The sequence below is a fragment of the Halichoeres trimaculatus genome, unplaced genomic scaffold (genome assembly GCF_033239565.1).
Source record: "Halichoeres trimaculatus isolate MK-OKI-2021-1 unplaced genomic scaffold, fHalTri1.1 fHalTri1_scaffold_7, whole genome shotgun sequence".
NCBI classification, from domain to species: Eukaryota; Metazoa; Chordata; class Actinopteri; order Labriformes; family Labridae; genus Halichoeres; species Halichoeres trimaculatus.
In genome coordinates this window covers 31,376,893-31,396,127 of record NW_027437185.1, presented here as the reverse complement: position 1 = coordinate 31,396,127, position 19,235 = coordinate 31,376,893, and the positions used below count along the sequence as shown (strand labels likewise).

Here is a 19,235-nt window from a genome sequence, read left to right as displayed (position 1 = left end):
ATGTTGCTTTATATAAATTCACCCTCAGGTGTGTTTATCCCCTCTATAAATCTACAGGATATGAAACTAATGCATGTAATCTAAAAGACTGATGCATAAATGGATCTAATCCATGAACAAAGGTCTCCTCCTCTCGGTCATTTAACGACAGGGGCGTGATAAAGACGCTCCTTGCTGTGACAGATGTTTCTCTCCTGGTGCCTCAGGTTATTGTGTCTTTGTGTCTTATTTTGAAGTGGTCCAGTGAGCTGTCCAGCTGGTCATACTTCACCCTGTCATGTTTCTTTCTTTAGGCCACGCCTCCTCACACAATGATTAATTGGGCACCTATGGGTGCATCAACTGTTATCTCTCCCAAGATCAATCCGAACAGTTATGCAATAGCTTTCACCTTATCGATTATTTGGGATGTGTAGTCATGCGCTTCAACTTTGCCAGTGCTAATGTAAAGGAGGAGACTACAGCTCCCGGCAGACAAAGCGGCTCGGTGCTCCACTAGTTTCACATTGACTGTAGTTCGCTCTAGTTGGAAACCCGTTCATGATTCAGTTCATTAATAAATAAATAGTTCGGTGTCATGGCGGAATCTGCAGCATGTCCTGCTTTCCTGCTCGGAGGAGCCCGATACGACCAGGTGAGTCCTCCCCACGCTCCGTGAAATGTGCCTTAATGACAATTTGTTTTCTAGGCTCTCGGGTGAAAAACAGCCCCATCCTCCTCCTCCTCCTCCTCCGCCCTGCTCCTTCTCCTGCTCCGCTCAGGCTGCTCCGGATGCTCACACTTTGCAGCGAAAGTTGCCTTTGATCTGCGCTCCGATTCTTTGGATCGAAACCGCAACAACTTCCTCTGTAGATGAACTTCTGCTGTAATTGGATGAGTTGCATGCTGAGCAGAGCTTTATTGAGGGGAATAATGTCTGTCTGATGAATCATATCGCTGTTTACATCTCCTCTGATTATTCTCACGGTGCTCAGCAGCCAAGATACCGAGATCCAGCGCGTCAGATTCAGATAGTCGCCTCATTTGACACTTTGTTTTGATGATTTTTAAAAAATAACCCATCCGGTTTGTCCAAACACTTAGACATGTATTTTTCTTCCAGGATGCCTTTGGCACACTAACCATAGCCCCACTTGTGATCGAGATTTATAGGCTGTCTCTTCTTATCTGAAGTCCATTACTCATTTTTTCATCCTCAGAGATGGATTTGCATTGGTCAGCCTTGAAAGATAATGTGACCTTCACGTTCACTCTGGTGGCACATGAGCTGAGGAAGCTGCATGAAGTACATGTAAATTCCTGGGGCTCTTTCCCTGGAGGCCATTTATCAAACAGTGGCCCCAAGGAAATGATTCGCTGATGGTGCCTCACGGAGCGAAGGTTGTTTAAATAAGTAACTACAGTTGTTGGAAGCTGTTGGTTGCAACTTGTATAAACTGGTATACAACTGTTGTCAAAGGAAGTGGGACAAGATTCAGACAAACACACAAAATGCTCAAAGGTCAGCAAAGGAGAATATTTTTTGGAAATTTATATTTTGATTTTTGATCAAACTTAAGACACATTATCATCATAGAAGGTAGGGGTGCAAAAGTCCCAAATGCATGTAAAACTAGAAAAGCACTCAGAGAGCAAAGACCTCCACAAGACATATTTTGAATGTCACACAACAGTTTAGTCCTACTTTAATGTTATACTCCCTTTCAGCAGACTGTCTGCTACAATTTGGTGTTAGCTGCAGGTTTGTACGATAATTTGTTACCTGACAGTGTTGAAAATTATAATGAACCAGTACATATTTCATATTCCAGATATTAGTATCCAGAATATTGCCAGGATCTGGATCGTACTTTTACATCTGTCAAAAATTACGGTGACCTTGTCTTGTATTATTTTGCAAAGCAATCCGACCATTAATTGTGGAGTTATATACACATATGGTGAAAACGTGAGGTCTCACAATGATAAATAATCTTTTAAAACATCCTGGATCCAGACGGTGATCCAGATCATCTCCAAAATTTAATCACTTCTTTCTTATCCCATTTTGAACATTTCCTGAAAATTTCATCAAGATCCGTTTGTTACTTTTTGAGTTATGTCGTTCACAGACAAACAAGCAAACAGACAAACTCTCCCAAAAGCATAACCTCCCTGGTGGAGGTAACAACAAGAAGAAGATGAATTTGGAAATACAAATAGACCACAAGAAGCGACATAAGAAATCAAAGAATGGCAAAAATCAAGATGATGACAACCATAAGCGACACAGTATAGCAAAGGTTGACTAAAAAACTTACAACAGCTACTAAGAGACAAGTAAAAGAGACAAATATGGATGATGTAGGGATGCAAAATAGTTACCTAGATGCTTAATTAATTAGCTCCTTCTTCAATTAACGTCTGAAAGATTTCATATGAAATACAGCAAGGCACATTGTAAACAAAGAACAGCTTTAAAATGACATAAAGTGATAGCCATAAGGAGATGCAAATTCACCACATAGGGATGCCAAATGGTCCTGACATGACTACAAAGAACACAACATTGGGGCAGAAAAGTACCAAAAGGACACAAATGGTTTGAAAAATCCCCTGTACAGATTAAATATGATCATTTGGGATGCAAAATAGTCACAAAAACAAACAAAAAGAAGTCTGATAAAATGTTTTTATGATTAGGAAAAAAAACACTGAACAGCTTCAAAGATGTAAAAAAAAAACAACAACCACAGGAATCAAAAGGGTGCAAAATGACTTCAGAGGAACACAAGAACAACAGACTTGTTAAAACCAACCATTGACACATCAAATTACTTTATAGAGGGATGCAAAATAGTAACTAGACATGAAAAAAAAATCTACATCAAGATACAGAGAGAGATCCCTAAGCATGAACTGACATGGAAAGATATCAGCAACAGAGAGGAACAGGGATGCAAAATGGTCAGAAAGTCGAAGTTTCACAATGATACTCAGCATTCCAGTAAAAGATAAACCAAAATGCATTTTGAAGGAAAACAACTTAAATAAATTGACTCAAATTGACTCCAAATGATATAAAATGACTCCAGTGGGATGCAAAACAATCACAAAGAGACAGAGCGGCTGCAAAGAATTAATTTACAGGACCACAAACTAAGAAGTGAAGAAACTACTAAGAGACGTTAAAGTCGGACTGGACCTTAAAAGAAAAGTCTGGATGTCATGAACACGCTGATTAACACGGGATATTAAATGGTTCACAGAGAGCATCAGTAACACTTAATTTACACCCTTGGTCTCAAATGAATTACTGCCATAAACTATTTCTAATTAAAGGAGGAGTTTGTGGATTGGCTCCAATGGTACATTCATGTGTTCTTATGAAGATCTTTGCTGTTAGACCCCCAGTAATCCTTGTATCTTCCCATCTTCAACCTTCAGCTCATAACAGTTTGATGAAGGTGGTGTAATACTTTCAGTTCCTTGCATCAAAGCATTTAAAATTAGGCCAGTCCTTGAATCAGCATAAATCTTGCTCAGTTTGTGTGTGCTTGCTTCCGTGCTCCGTCTCTGCCAGCCTTGTTGTGTACTCTCCAGGGAGCTGAAACTCATGCATAATTAAAGCCGGCTCCTCACATGGATCCTCACTCTACCCCACTCTTACAAAACAGCACTGCAGCACATATGGCCTGTCAGAGGAGGAGACGCTTGATGGAGGAATAGCAGTGTCTGGAGATCCGTAGATACAGTGCAGATAGACGCTTTATTTGCAGTCTTGAGGGGGAATGGATATTGTTTCCAGTCATTGTAATTAAGACTCGGTGCTGAACGGATAATGAGGGCACAAAGGGGTTTGTTCCACTGTGTTTCTGCCCTTCATAACTGATAAATGTCTCTGAAGGAAACTGATTGAAGCTACCAGGTTTTTGTCCAGCCAGTTCGCCAAAGAGATTCTTGGCATTGAGCTCCGCGGGGCCTTTTCAGACTGTTGGCACACATACTTCGCAAATTGGCATTCTGATGAAGACAGCCAGGGGAACCAAAAGAGGGAGCTTGACCAGCAGCTCTGAACCCCACACTGGGGAATGTGTTTGCTGAAAGTAAACCTACTAAAGATCGGTCTTAATCTAGAAAGATTTACCCAAACAGCACCTTTTTTGGTTGTCATATCTTGCTCTATTTTCAAGTGAGGGAAGCAATTTTTTCACAGTTTTTCTACTTTTTACAAACATTTTTTTTTTTTACCACTGAGAATAAACAAACCATTTTCTTAAAGTGGTAAAATGTATTACTTGATCTTTCTTTTGTTAAAATAGCAAAGATTTATTCTACGACATGTAATCTTTGCCTTTGGAAACAACACTGTGTGGAGAAGAGGTTGACTGATTATTAAGGATGGGTACTCTTTACATTTGAAATTATATGGTACCGATACCCAGCACCTGGCAAACATTATTGGTACTCAACGGTACCAATTTTCAGTACTTTTTTGTGTTTATGTGGTAAAAAATATCAATTTGTTTGACAACAGAAGCTCATTTTATTCAGTTTAACATATTTCTTCTTTGACATGTAACCTTGTAATGCTGTGTTCATGTCCACCATGGAAAATAGCCTACTATTCCACTCTCTCACAGTCACAAGGATGTGTTTAGGTACTTAACCATGGTACTTTTTGATTTTACTTGAATCAGTACCTGGTACTTTTGACAGAATTCGGTCTATACCTATAAAAGTCCCTAATTTGGTACCAATCCCTACTGATTATCAGCATGATTATTTAGCATCATTATTCAACATTTAGCCAATTATCTGTGTCAGCTAGGGATGGGTACTGAATCAGGTACTTTTGTAGGTACCAACCGAATTCTGTCAAAATCACTGGGCACCGATTCACGTAAAATTAAAAGGTACCATGTTTAGGTACCTAAATGCATCCTTGTGACTGTGAGGGAGTGGAAGAGTAGGCGATTTACCACGCTGGCCATGAACACAGCATTGCAAGGTTACATATTGAAGAATAAATATGTTCAATTTAAAACCTCTGAGATTTTATTAATAAACAAATTAATAAATTTTACCACATAAACACAAAGAATTACCAAAAAATGGTCCCGTTGAGTACAGATACCGATTGCCAGGTAAGGGGAACTGGTACCTTATTGTTTCAAATGTGAAAGATACCCATCCCTAGTGTCACATTTCATTTTAAAGACCCCTAATCAAACTGAATAAATAGGAAGGTTTGTTACATTGGTTCTGCTGCAAGTGTGTCACATAATGTACAGCAAACTTCTGATGCTACTTTCACTTAAAGGAAACTCAGAGCATTTGTACAGCGGGTTGATTCGTGTTAAAGTGTAGACAAGCACAGGTGTAGCATCTACTAAATTCAGTATCAGCCCTGATAAGCCAATACTGGCTGACCTCCAGTGTCAAGTGTCAAACTTCAAAGGTGTCTTACTAATGATTCAAAGATTTTTATTGCAGCGCGGTGTCTTTGCGTTTAGAGCAAATGTTTTAAAGATGAAGATAAAGGCATTTTGGGAAAACACATAACGTTTTGCATGTAGGCAGAGAGATTGGTAAATTCACACCACCAAGTCCAAGCTGTTTTTAATTTGTTTTTGAGCCAAACTGAGCAAATCTCCCTTATTTAATCCATCTTCAGTTATATCTATAGCACAGCCATCAAAATAGAATCAAACTGCACATCACAATTTGCAAATTTAAATAATCAGACACAAAGTTCTTGTTTATGAGAGTTTTGGCTTTGATACAACCAAGGAGTGTTTGTTAATGTGTAAAAAGATTCATTACTCTTTGCCAGATTTACACTCATGGCCGTGGCAGGTAACAGAGGAAACAGATGAGCTTTATCAGAGTGTTTTAAAATTAACTGACGTGTTTAAAGCTTGTACCAAAGCCCAACGTTCCTCAGGGTTCTTTTATAATGAAACTTTGACAAAGTGAGCACGGATGAATCAGTTCAGACTTTCAGGGACTTTGACTTCACAGAGAGGAGGGTGGTCACTCATTTTATAAAGAATTAACTCTCTCATGCTGTTTTTTTTTTCAGGGTTCATTCTTTGGACGTCTCAGACACTTCATTGACATCATTGACCCCAGCACCCTGTTCGTATCTGAGGTAAACTTTTCTCGACAAGTATCCATAAACTTGGCTGGAATATGATACATGGTTTCTATAACAACAACAGCAAAAAGGTTTTGAGCATGTTTAAATACTTAGTAATGGAGAAAAGCTCCTATAACCATCATTTAGAGGCAGATGACACTTTTTTTGTTCATTTCCATCATTTGTAGAGTCAAGGTTTGATCTGTATGGTTGAGTTTTCTTCCTTAGTTTTTCTCACAGTTTATGATTTTCTCCTAATTCTGGAAGATTATCACAGGTTTTTGGTATCACTTAAGAAAAAGGAGAATTGTCTCAACAATTAAAGCTCCTGGTAGTTTATAAAGGAGGCAAAGAGTTCTAATATTGGAGTCCTTTGATTACTTATCTACAAAAGTAAGAAAGTCCATATGTTACAAGATTGACTGTTTTTATTTCATAATTTTGATCAATATCAGCAAAGAGACAAGGCACATTGCCTTTTGAACAAAATCTAAGAAGTAGCTTCTAATCTTTGTAAATTAGAAAAATTGACCAAATTAATCAAGTTGTTTTTCCCGTCAAAGAAGGAGGGTTAAAACTAGGGATGGGTATCGAGAACCGGTTCCTGTTAAGAATCAATAAGAACTGTTTCAGTCCATTGGCATCATTGGTCTTTGTGCTTAATAATCCCCTTAATGATTCTTTACACAATGCAAAAGCTGCCGGGCCTTGCGTTGACTAGTCTGCTGCAGCCATCTTAGCTTGGAAGTTAGAAAACAGTTTTCTGAGGAAACGCTGATTCAGGATTTTCTGCTTGAAGTTTTACTAAAGGACTGAACTCACAAAGAAATGTGAAATACTTTTTAGATTCATGTACAGTACATTCAACATGTTATACATCTCCTAATGTACCAAAAACAACATAGAAAACATAGAGCTATCTTGATGCTAACGTATAAAGGAAATTGCATTGATATGCTAGCGGTTAGCATACATAAGTATAACTTAGCAGAATTTTAACTTTCATAACAATAACACACCACAATTACTCATTGTAAAAAACACTGTGAACACTAAATATCAAATAGGCTAATGTTTTCCAAAGAGGAACATAGGCTAACTTAACATAGCATGGCAATGCCTAATGTTACTAACAACTCAAAGCATTGCTATAACCACTTTAAGACACTAGATGGCCTACTTCAGTCAATAATATATAACAATACAGTACATCAACGTCACATTATGTACGATTTTCACTTATTTTTATTTATTTACCTCCAGAGATATCAAGACCCAGTGACCAATTTCATAATTATTCACTTTTAAACTCAGTAATATGTTGGAGGAATTGATAATGGATTCAATATAAAAATTACATCAATAAGCAGAATTAATAAGCACATTGGTATCAGTAAAATCTTGTTAATACCTATCCCTATTTAAAACACTTTAATCTTAAAAATGTTCAGAAAAATATACTCAAATTAAAAAATAGGCTCTGTAGTTAAGTATTAGCTATATAATTTAACAATAGTACATTTTTAGCTCTCATTCTTAGTCTAATATGGTTTGTGTCTGTTTTCTCTGTTTGTAGAAACAGTTAAAAGAAAGCATCAAACTACTTGATGACTACAAACATGGCACCCTCCCACCTGGAGTCTCTGATCTTCAGGTAAGGTTCACTGAAGTCCCTGAGAGACATGACAAAGTGTGTTGTAGTGTAATATGATACCATCCTCATCAAGGTTGTAGACCTGAAGATTAATTGCGTCTCTTTTCTTCCTTTGCCCTCCTCACCCGAGCAGCTGTGGGAAGCCCAGAAGATCAAGCAGGTAAGTGACTCCCCGCCCGTCATACATCAGCTCAGGTGAACTACACCTCCATACATTGAAGCCTGTGGGCTCCTGGCAGCATGAGGATGATGCCTTGCTCTCTGCACGCAGGCCATCATTCATCCTGACACAGGAGAGAAGATCTTCATGCCATTTCGAATGTCAGGTATGACCTCACATGAAGATCTTTGATGAAGTTGTTGAAGTTTACGCCATTTTTTTCATCATTTTTAAACTGAAAATCACCTCTTGGCTTGTGCAGGTTATGTGCCATTTGGAACACCGATTGTAAGTCTCATATGAAATCATTTTTCATTGAAAGCGGACTGTGCAGATACCCATTTACATGGTCATGTTTGGGAACTAATGACATGAGACTTTGGACTTATTTTACCCAGAAATAAGCTCTTATTCCCTGGTCTCATCTAGGTCATTGGCCTTCTCCTCCCAAATCAGACTGTGCTGTCTACCATTATATGGCAGGTACTGTAAATCAGTAACATATTGTTAGTCCATTGCATTTACTGTCGACCGTCTGGTAAGCGCGCTTTTTATTGCTGACATGCAGATATTTATTTCCCTCGTGTTTAGCGCTGGAACAAGGATTTTATAAATGAAGAGCTGCTGCTGTTTGCTTCTTTCTGTATGCTGTTGTTTTTACAGTAACATGTACTGCAAATCTATCTATCTATCTATCTATCTATCTATCTATCTATCTATCTATCTATCTATCTATCTATCTATCTATCTATCTATCTATCTATCTATCTATCTAATTTCTCTTTTCTTCATTCATCCCTTTAACCTTCCTCCCTTTCTTATAACCGTCTGTTTTGCCCACAGTGGCTGAACCAGAGTCATAATGCTTGCGTCAACTATGCTAACCGAAATGCCACAAAGGTAGGCACTTCTTACCAAATCAAAGTCTTCACTCTTCCCAAAAACCTTCAGGAAAGACAAAATTCAGTGCTTACAGTTTTTCTCAGTCGCTTTGGTACATTTCTTGAATCATCCCCGCCATCTTCAAAACAGTCAATGCATTTTTCAAAACAGTTTGTACAAATGGCGAAACACCATGGATTACCTGCAAAAACCTTGTCTTGTTCTCAAAATTCTTAGGTCATCTTTAAAAAGTAAATTTCTATGTTAAAGCTATGGTTTACGATCTGGAACCCAGTTTGGCTGATGAGACACATTTGAGAAACGCAGCCTCACTCATCCCTCCCCTCCGTGTTCCAGGATCCCGTCCCCCAGCTCGTGTGGCCCTTCTTCGCCTCCTAACAACATTCCCCCTCAGACAGAGCAAGAAGCCGGCCTGTAGAAAATGTAACAAACAAGACAGTCATCCTCCTTGTAACACACAGTGGTAGCTTTTTCAATTGGACCGGCGCGAACAAAACCATGAATTAGCCGGCGAAGCAGGTCTGGTGTTGCCACTGCCAGCTGATCAGAGCAGAGCCGACTGTGGGCGAGGCTTTACCTTTCTCGGCGTGTCTTCACCAGCTCAGTATACAATGTTAAAGATGTGTGGCTAACTTATGCTAAAACCTATTGACAGAGCCGACCTGTTCCGACCAGCAGAGTTCAGTCATTAGCCAGTACAGGTTCAGACTAACCAGAGTTATTCAGATGACATCTCCCACTGTAGTGAACAAAGTCATTACCTGTTCAACAGAAACTCAGCTGTCTCAGCGTCAGTCTTCAGTCCCTAATCCCTCTGCAGCTTTTTCCACTGGTCGTACATTTCTCCAATATTCAGTCTCTGTTGGCACCTGTATCGCTCATAATTCTTCCTTGCTTCAGCCTTTTCCTTGAAACTTTTTCGTTTTCCCTTCCCTGTGGAGGGTAACAGTAACAGCTTCCTGGTTTCGGTCTTCTCTGGCTCCATGACAATTCAGTAGCTGAGCAGCTAGCTGACGTGAGAGGGGTAGTGGGGAAGGACGAGGTGGGACCATGGGCAGTACAGTGCGGCACGAGGGCGTCAGGGGATCGGATGGACTCACGGGCCAACTAGTATCAACTAGTGTCAACTAGTATGCAGCTTTCTAGCTGATATACTGAATGGATTTTTTTCATTCTTTTTGGTCTTTATATGGACCATAAGACAGTAAAAGCCGTATAAACGGTGTTAGTAAGATGTACAAAGCTTCCAAATCGTACACCATAGCTTAATGAACATGTCAGTGCATGAGAATGACGAGTCCTTGTGTCATTATGTATGGAATGGATAGGACAGTCAAAGTGCTTAGTCAGGTTGTCAGTATAAAAGTGTAATCTGTAGACTATGCCTAAAGTTTTGATGACAGTTATTGTAAATAGTAAGTTACATCTTGGTGAATGTGGGAGATTGATTACAAGAGACTGGAGAAATTTCCCATTTTCTCTTCCACTGTTTGTGCTATAATTTGTTTACTGACCCCATCATTGATACAGAAAGGAGAAAAAAGCATGGCATAGCACAAAGAAAAATTTTTAAAAAAAAGGTAGAAATGTGAACATAGAACAGTCTCTTTAGGCAAAACTGTTCATGTAGTGCTGTGTAAACTACAGGTCAGTGCAGTCTTCCTACACCTCCTTATGTTCCTGCTGGGCCACATATTTTCATCCACATCACAACAAAAATCTTCAAAGTAGCTCGATACTTCAGGGAAAAAAAATATTCCTAAAAACAGGAGGAAAAAATTACCACGAAAAACAGCAGGTTGGAGGTTCTTGCGGGATTTTGAAGTAGCTCGATACTTCAGGAAAAAAAATTACTCCTAAAAACAGGAGGAAAAAATTACCACGAAAAACAGAAAAAATTATAACAAAAAACAAACCAATAAAAAATATTAATTAGAAAAACAAAATTAATTACCACAAAAAACAAACCGAAGAATAAATTACTCTGAAAAACCTGAGTTGTTTTTTTTTTCTTCAAGTGAATGCAATACGCTTCTGTAAATGAGAGACTGTTTTTTTTATATACACAAGTGACACAATGATAGAAAGATTGAACAAGCAGTTTTAAGAATTCCAGTTCTGATCTGAGAAATGAACCAAAGGAACTGAGAAAAACTGTAAGATGTTCATGAAATGTTTTTGTCCCAGTCATACTCCCAAGAAAATCATGCCTGGGTTTCCTCCAGATCTTTTCTTGTAATAGCTCCCATCTGAAGATGGAATATGTTGTAAATATCTGTTTTTTTTATCTCACTTATATAAAGGTATGACACAATGTTTGCCTTGTCCTTCCACAGCCTACGCCCACATCCAAGTTTCTTCAAGGCTATGTAGGAGCTGTGACCAGCGCTGTTTCTATTGCAGTGAGTGGGATTCTTGTTTAGTTACATCAACACCCTCTTTCAGGATACCGTTTGATTTTTTTTTCATTTGTACCTGCACATAACACTGCAAATGTCCTGAGTTGCAGTGATTTTGAACAGTGTGAGAGATGCTGATGATCTTGAATCTACTGCTCTTGCTACTGTCATTATGAAAAAAATGTTCTTGTCGAGATTGATCTAAAGCATGTTACGGAAACTAACATCTTCCTAACATCCTTCCTTTTTTTATTGGCATTTATGAGAGAAGGCCAGGGCAGATTCTGGATCTGTTTGTACTTGTGTTATTGAAAAGATGAATACCGTAGCCTTGCGACTCTGAAGCTCATGCTTCATGTTCCCATACAGCACAAGTGTGTTCCTCTTAATGTCAAGAGACTGCAGTGTGCACACTCTGAATCATACAGGTAAAAGAGGAGAAGTAGAGACATTCAAAAAGAGAAAAAAAAGCATATATGGACTAAATGATGTGAGACTATGAAAAAAGAAACTCTAGCTGATTTGAAACAGAGCTTGTGCTGCTGGAATATATATTAATTAATTCATATTTGTTTCATTACATTTTGTAGTCACAGTAGTAAAACTGGAAAAGCACTCAGAGAGCGCAGACCTCCATCAGGCATATTGTGATTGTGACGCAACACTTAAGTCCTATTTGGTGTTAGTTGCAGGTTTGTACGATAACTTTTTACCTGACAGTGTTGAAAATTATGATGACCCAGTACATATTTCATAATCCAGATCTTAGTCTTCAGAATATTGACAGGATCTGGATCGTACTTTTACATCCGTAAGAAATGATGGTGACCTTGTCTTGTATTGTTTTGGAAAGCAATCAAACCGTTTAAGGTGGAGTTATATACACATATGGTGAAAACAGCCCCATCTCACAATGGTAAAGGATCTTTTAAAAACATCCTGGATCCAGACGGTGATCTGGATCACCCCCAAAATTTAATCACTTCTTTCTTGTCCCATTTTGAACATTTCCTGAAAATTTCATCAAGATCCATTTGTTACTTTTTGAGCTATAATGTTCACAGACAAACTCTCCCGAAAACATAACCTCCTTGGCGGAAGTAAATATACACAAATTTAAAAATAATACCACTTTATCAGACACTGTCTGAAGGGGGCACTGTAATAGAAAACAGGATCCAGATTTAGAGATTTGGAGAGAAAAGTTTTGATCTCTGATCTGAGGGGCAAATTTTCTGAGATAGAAGAAGGACACTGTATTTCAACTTCTTTTGCAAAATTAAGGTTGTCTTCATTATTTTACTATGGAATCTTTTACATATATTAGTTTTAAAAATGATTCACGATTGCTTTGCTAATAAAGCTGGTTCTGGTATTTATGAAAAACTAAAATAACTGAAGTTCAAAGTCTATATTCATAATTTTATACTTTTGAATTTAAGCTTAACATTTGGTGATTCAAACAAAAGGTGACTACTCTTTAATCATGTATTTTTAAAGGTCTCTCAACACCAAAAAGGTTTTTAATGAAGGGAAACACTAAGTCCAATTGTTTTGCGTTGACATATCAGAACTCAAGTGTGTAAGAGTGTTTCTTTCTTTCCTTCCTGTCCCAGCTGAGCAAACTTTGATGAGAATTACCTCAAAACTGCATGAGTAGAGTTAGGAACAGACTTTTTTCAAGAATGAATGAGGTCTAGCCTTTTTTTCATCTGGTGTTACTTTGATTTCCTTAAACTGTTCTTGTTTTCATTAGGTGGGACTGAATGTTCTGATTCAGAAAGCCAACAAGCTGAGCCCTGCCACCAGAATGATCATTCAGAGACTGGTCCCCTTCCCAGCAGTAGGTAGGCTCACAAAGGACGCTTGGTGAAAGTGATCATGAGTGGGGCCCTCTGCTGGCTGGAGACTTCTTACAGATGTCACACTTTATTTTTGATTTTCAGAATGCTTTATGATTTCAGTGCCAAAGATTTTTGGTTCACTTTTTCTTCAAGAGAATGTTTTAAAATATATTTGGTTTGTTCTATAGCGTGCTTGTTTACCCTGCTTTAATAATCTGTCCTTCTCTTTCTGAAAACGTTTCAAGTAGTAAATAATAGTTTTTCCTTGTATCATCCTCAGCGAGTGCAAACATCTGTAACGTCGGCCTGATGCGGCACAACGAGCTCTCTGAAGGCATCGACGTGTTGGACAACAACGGGAACGTGGTGGGATCCTCAAAAGTTGCTGCAAGACACGTAAGCAGCTTTTTCCACCTCAGCACCCCTGACTGAGCTCAGTGTGTTTACACTCTTTGTTATTCTGTCAATTACGTTCACATCTCGTTGCTAATGTGATGGCAGCTGATAACAGGAAAAGGCAATATTTCCTGCTCCCCTCCTGTCACTCAGCAAACATCTGATCCCATGGAAGGGAAAATTAAATCCAACTCATTGCAGTATTTGAAGTGAAGCGTGTGCACAATGTTCTTGTTTCCCCCCAGGCGATCATGGAGACCGCCTTCACACGTGTGGTCCTCCCCATGCCGATCTTTGTCCTGCCCCCCATCATCATGTCTTACCTAGAGAGGTTTGTAAAGATTTAATCTAGATAGATGTTGAATAAACTTACCAGAAAGGATTCTTTTGTCTTTTAATCATTAGATGTGAAGTTTACATTGATTTCTGTTTTGGTCGGTAAAATTTCAGAAATAAAGATCGGATGCTCTAAAGCCAAAGGTCATGTTACAGTAACTTGACTTGTATGAACATTAATCCTCGAAATGTTCTGAGTTTTGTTATTAAGAGTGGAAAAAAACTACAAAATATTCACATTTGAGAACTTCAACTCAACTTTACTTTATTTATACCTGTATACTGAGTCTTGCAGACAGAGTGATCACATTTACGACACAAACAAACGCATCAAACCTTGGTCAGAGTGAAGACATAAAGTGCACCATGTATATATTTAGTAGCATGGGTCAGTAAAATAAATAAATAAATCGCTCGTTCTGAAAGGAGGTATATTCTAAAAAAAATGACTGCTGAATACCCCAAATTTTGTTGGAAGAATTTGACTTTGTAATATTTTCCATATCACATTATTTGCTTTTCTAGTTTTGTGTGCATGTATGTTATGCCACCCCTCTAAAAGTCAGTGCTTCAATTTGGCCAAATTAAATTTTGAATTCATTTGCCAAAGTCTCTTGTTGGCTTTCCAAAAGAAAAACAAAACAAAACAAAACAAAACAAAAAAGGATCATAACAGTCTGAAAAGCAATCAGAAAACTGTTAATCTCCACCATTTACAGGACAACTTGATGAAGGCCACCTATCGGTGCTCTCACTGCCACAAGCTCAAAGAGCCCTTATTACGAAACTCAATAATCAGATAATTTTTTATTCTAAATAAAGTTAAAATCTGGCTCCAACTTTTGCTGTGTGACCACAGACCTGATGCAAAGATTCTGACATTGGTTTTGTTGTAACATAAACAAAAATGTTCAAAAGTGTTGGCAAAACTGAAGGAAACAAAAACCAGAAAAGCTTTAAGCTAATTTTTGGCTAGCAGGACCCACTGCACCAGCTAGCTTTAGCTAAACAAAAACTGACACTGTTTAATGAATACAGATGAATCTGTAGAGTCATGTTAGCTCTTTAGTAAGTCGCCAACGAATTAAGCACTTGCTAGATGCTAGCTGAGACATTAGCATAGAAGCTAGCTTTTGCATTCATTCCCAAAGCTGATGAGTTAATTTTTTACAAAGGCTAAAAGTTGTCTTTATCTATTTTTCAGTCATTGCTCCTGTTCTTTTCGCTGAAGTAGGTTTGATTCTGGTCGAATTATAACAACATTAATAATGCGTAATGACCCAGAGCCGACATATGGTCTGCCCTCAAGTGCTTAGCACACATTTATTCAGTGGTATTGGGTCACAGTCAGCTATTAAAAAAAGGATGTAACCTTTGTATCTAAATGTGTTCTCGAACACTGATCAGCCTCACTAAAGGCAGAGTCTCTGTTTATTTTCTGACAGGAGGTAAATAAAATAGCTGCGGTCTGACTCATTAAACCCAGAACTGTAACTTTCACAGAGTCACAGAGTCACCCTCTGACTGTAGGAAACAGCTCCCCCCAAAAACCCTGCTACACGGATGTTTTTCCAACAGATCCAAAAATAACCCTCCCTCGTCACCTGGGATCGATGCACAGAGCAGACTTTGATCCTTCTCTCTTGACTTTTGCAGGCTGAGATTTCTGCAGAGCAACCGCAGATTGTTGCTGCCCATCCACAGCGTCGTGTGTCTGGTTACCTTCGGCCTCTCCCTGCCTGTGGCCATCAGCCTGTTCCCCCAGATGTCTCAGGTACAGTAAATCATCCGCCAACTCATCTTCTGCTGCTGCTGCTGCTGATTCAAGGCCAGATGGCTGAGGGAAGCAGCTGGGAGGAAATTCAGATTACATATACACCAGTGCACAAACACGGTTAACATGACCCACAAAGCTCAGACTCACCCAGATCTCTCTTATTATGTCTCGTTAAAAGCCAAAGTGAGGCTTATATAAAGCGTTCGCAGAGATGTGGAGCTTGGTTTTTACCTGCTGTGTTTACCTTTCTTGTTTGCAGATTGAGGTGTCTCGCCTGGAGCCAGAGATTGCCATGGCAACAGATTGTAAGGTTGTGACCTACAACAAGGGTTTATGATGGATGGCTCGGAGTAGGAGAGCAGAGCAGAGCAGAGGACAGGGTGCAGGTATGGAAATGAGGCTGGGTTGTGAGGAGCTGTCACGGAGCACCTGCAGTTTGGTTTCTCCTTCTCGGCAGAGCCTGAGAACTAGCACGTACTAACAATACTCTCTAAAGCTGTGTTAAAAACAGCCAGTAACAAAGTCTTCTGAGGTTTGGGCAGAAGCTGTAGCTATCCAAAGCGAGGAAGCTGCTCTTTGAAGCTGCCCATACCTGTGCTTTTGAAATACTGTAAAACCAGGGTAGAAACTACTGAAATTATTTTGATACATATATGTTAAAAAAACTCAGTGTTTGACAAGCAGAGGCCACTTTTTGATGCCAACCCATATATGATAAATATATCTACGACTAGCTGTTAACTTGTCATGCCATTTGACTCCCAGGAAGGCTGATTTTTTATCCAATAATCAAAGTTTTTAACCTGCTATCAGTCACTTTTTGTCTACTCTAAAGAGGTAATGGGAAGATATATCAGGTTTTGAGGTGATTATACAGCAACCTCATCAGCAAACTACTGTTATTGACACACCCACCATACTCTGAGCAATAAAGTTGGAATTTGGTGTCGTGTTTTTCATCCCCTAAAAAAACATAATTACAGTATTCCTTCCATATTTTCTATTTCTTTTTAATAGAATGAAAAAGATGATCTTATCTCTATTCATTTGTTTCTAAAAAAAAAAACTTTGGCAAGAGACTTGGGTGGGTGGCAGTTCTGACATCATTATCATGGAAGAAGGCTACTGATTCAGGGTGGTCCTCCTCCCAGAGTCCTTAGGGTTTTATCTAGAGATAAAACTGATTAAAATCATTGCTGATGCCTCTACATAAGCTTCAACACTGGCTTGCTTCAACGCTCAAATTTGCTGTTTGGGTGTCAGTGTTGGACAGATGGTCTAAAGCAGTGGTTTTCAAACTTTTTTCAGTGACGTACCCCTAGTAAGTACCCCCTAACAAGCGCAAATTAGTTTTGGTTGGAAATTTTTTTTTTTAAAAGCGCTGTACTATTAGTGTTTATTGAATAAAGTACTCAGATTAAGAACTTAAACTTATTTGGATTCAAACATTGATTGAATAAGTTATGTTTAAGAGATTTTTCTTGGTTGAAATTTTTTTTGAATATACATTTTTGAATCTTGCGTACCCCCTAGAGTGCCCTTGCAAACCCCAGGGGTACACGTACCCCCATTTGAGAACCACTAGTCTAGAGCGTGCTGCATAAGGAGCAATATTCAGCATTTTCCATGACAAAGATGCACCATGAGTGATTTATCTGTCTATGATAATGAAACAGGGTATTTAAGTAAAAAAAATAAAAATAAAAAAATAAAAAGGAAAGAACAACAGTGTGGAGATTTTTTTCCCACCAGGGGGCGCAGAAGTTGACAATAACTGAAAGCTCCTGCTTATGTTGAATTTGGCTGTTTGTACCAATGAAACACTTGACATTTGGAGTAAGTTATGAGGAATTTGAGAGTAATAGTAAGGTCCAAATTACTGAGATAGATGGTAGCTTGGTGAGCAAAATTCACCCTTAACTCATATGGACTTTTAAAGGAATATATTGCAATTTTTTAGCTTAAAAAATCTGTCATTAAGTGAAATGCTTCCCAAAAGATGTATACATAACACCATGAAAGAGACAGAGTTCTCATAAAATAACTCTCCTCTGTCTCTGTAATTAGTCTACACCTTTGTAACAGTTGTGACTTATAATTGTTTTTCTTTTATATGAATAATTTTTGCAGGACAGATGAAGTAAACTAACCAAGCAACTCACACGAAAATAAAATAAAAAGGGCACTTCTACGTAGATAAGATAAGATATGATTCCTTGTTTTTCACTATGATAATCCCATCAATCCTACAGCAACATTTCTCCCTCAGATCGTTCGCCATCTAAAAATCTGGCTTGTTTTAGAGCCTCATATAAATTACTATGATGAGCCAGAATTACTCGCTCTTACAAGGTATACTACAAACCACCTTGGTCAGGGATATCAAAAGTCTCACAGTCACTGAGTTTGGCAGCGAGAACTCTAGTGCCCTCTGCTGGACAAACTCCAGACGTCAACCCTTAAAATGACTGAGGCAGTCCCAAATTGGGTGACCATATCTCAGATGCAATACTTGTGCCATGTTACCTAATACTAATGGGATGTTTTGACCTGTTTTTACTCATATGTCTTGATATACCTGGTGCTCCTGTCTGAAGCTGGTTATTTTTAATCAGGGGTGTCAAATAGAAAACAATACTGACCTCATTAAAGGACCAGATGGAGTTAGGTCAGTGATAGGATGTGGCTGTAATGACATGTTAAATTTTTAACCCAGTGTTTTTGAGTTTTAATGTGTATCTGCAATAAACTCAGATTATTGATAGTGCTCTAGTCTCTATAGCATATTATAAAATCAAAGTCTGTGAGATCTTGTGGAGAACTCTGCACTGACCAGCCCGTACTGCTGAAATATTCTGTATGATGACAGAAGACTGAAACATTATGTCACATTGTTAGCAATGTGAAGCCACTCTGTTTATGGCTTCACTCAATATGTCCAACGTGGAGACTGTGCTGTAGATGTATATCATTGTACACACTAATTGTAAAATAACTGGTAAAACTGGTAAATGCCATACAGCCTATTCTAACCAATCTAATGTGAATTAACGTGCTGGAATTTAATGTTTTGATTTTTTTTCCTGCTGTAGCCAAATACTGCACACTAACTTTCTGTCTTTAAATGAAGGAAAGACATTTAATCCAACTACTGACTGTTTCTTTCTGCTGTATTCCTAAAGAACTACCTTTTTTTGTAAAATATTAAACTTATATATGTGATGACTGATTCTTTGTATTATACTTCTTCCTTAATTTTGTTAAAATGTTTGCAATCTAAACAGTGTGAATCATTTATCTGTGTAAGATATAATAAAACTATCTCTCTTCCTGTTACTTTTGTACTTTTTTAATTTCAATTTTCTCAGTGGAGCATTCAGCCTCAGGGTTAGTATTTTTTTTCCTTTTGCAGCAATAAAAAATTGTTGTTGGTTTGCATTTTAATTTGCTACTGGTTTGATGGACATGTTGGTTATTTAAAAAGTTTGAAAATGTTCATAAAAAGTTATATCTAGTCTCGACATTTAACAGTACCGCTATGTTTAAATTAATTTGACAGAGTTTTTCTTTCTAAAAGCTTTTATAATAAGTTAATAAATTAGAAACCACATCTATTATGAAAACAAAAGTCCCTTACATAAAATT

At 38.2% G+C, this 19,235-nt stretch overlaps 1 protein-coding gene across 1 annotated transcript; it reads left to right on the top strand.

Moving 5' to 3' along the window:
• Positions 1-321: 321 nt before the first annotated feature.
• Positions 322-18,879, top strand: sfxn5b (sideroflexin 5b). The gene is made up of 14 exons (XM_074674618.1): positions 322-634; positions 6,065-6,133; positions 7,698-7,775; positions 7,909-7,935; positions 8,047-8,101; positions 8,198-8,223; positions 8,365-8,418; positions 8,779-8,835; positions 11,175-11,240; positions 12,994-13,084; positions 13,362-13,477; positions 13,723-13,808; positions 15,470-15,587; positions 15,850-18,879. The coding sequence occupies exons 1-14, from the start codon at positions 578-580 to the stop codon at positions 15,925-15,927; spliced, it is 978 nt and encodes a 325-aa protein (XP_074530719.1). The 5' UTR covers positions 322-577; the 3' UTR covers positions 15,928-18,879.
• Positions 18,880-19,235: the final 356 nt, after the last annotated feature.

Coding starts and splice junctions, on each gene's coding strand:
- sfxn5b (XM_074674618.1), top strand. CDS start 578: ATGGCGGAATCTGCAGCATGTCCTGCTTTCCTGCTCGGAGGAGCCCGA. Junction 7,936..8,046: donor AAGCCCAGAAGATCAAGCAG/GTAAGTGACTCC, acceptor CTCTGCACGCAG/GCCATCATTCATCCTGACAC. Junction 11,241..12,993: donor CCAGCGCTGTTTCTATTGCA/GTGAGTGGGATT, acceptor TGTTTTCATTAG/GTGGGACTGAATGTTCTGAT.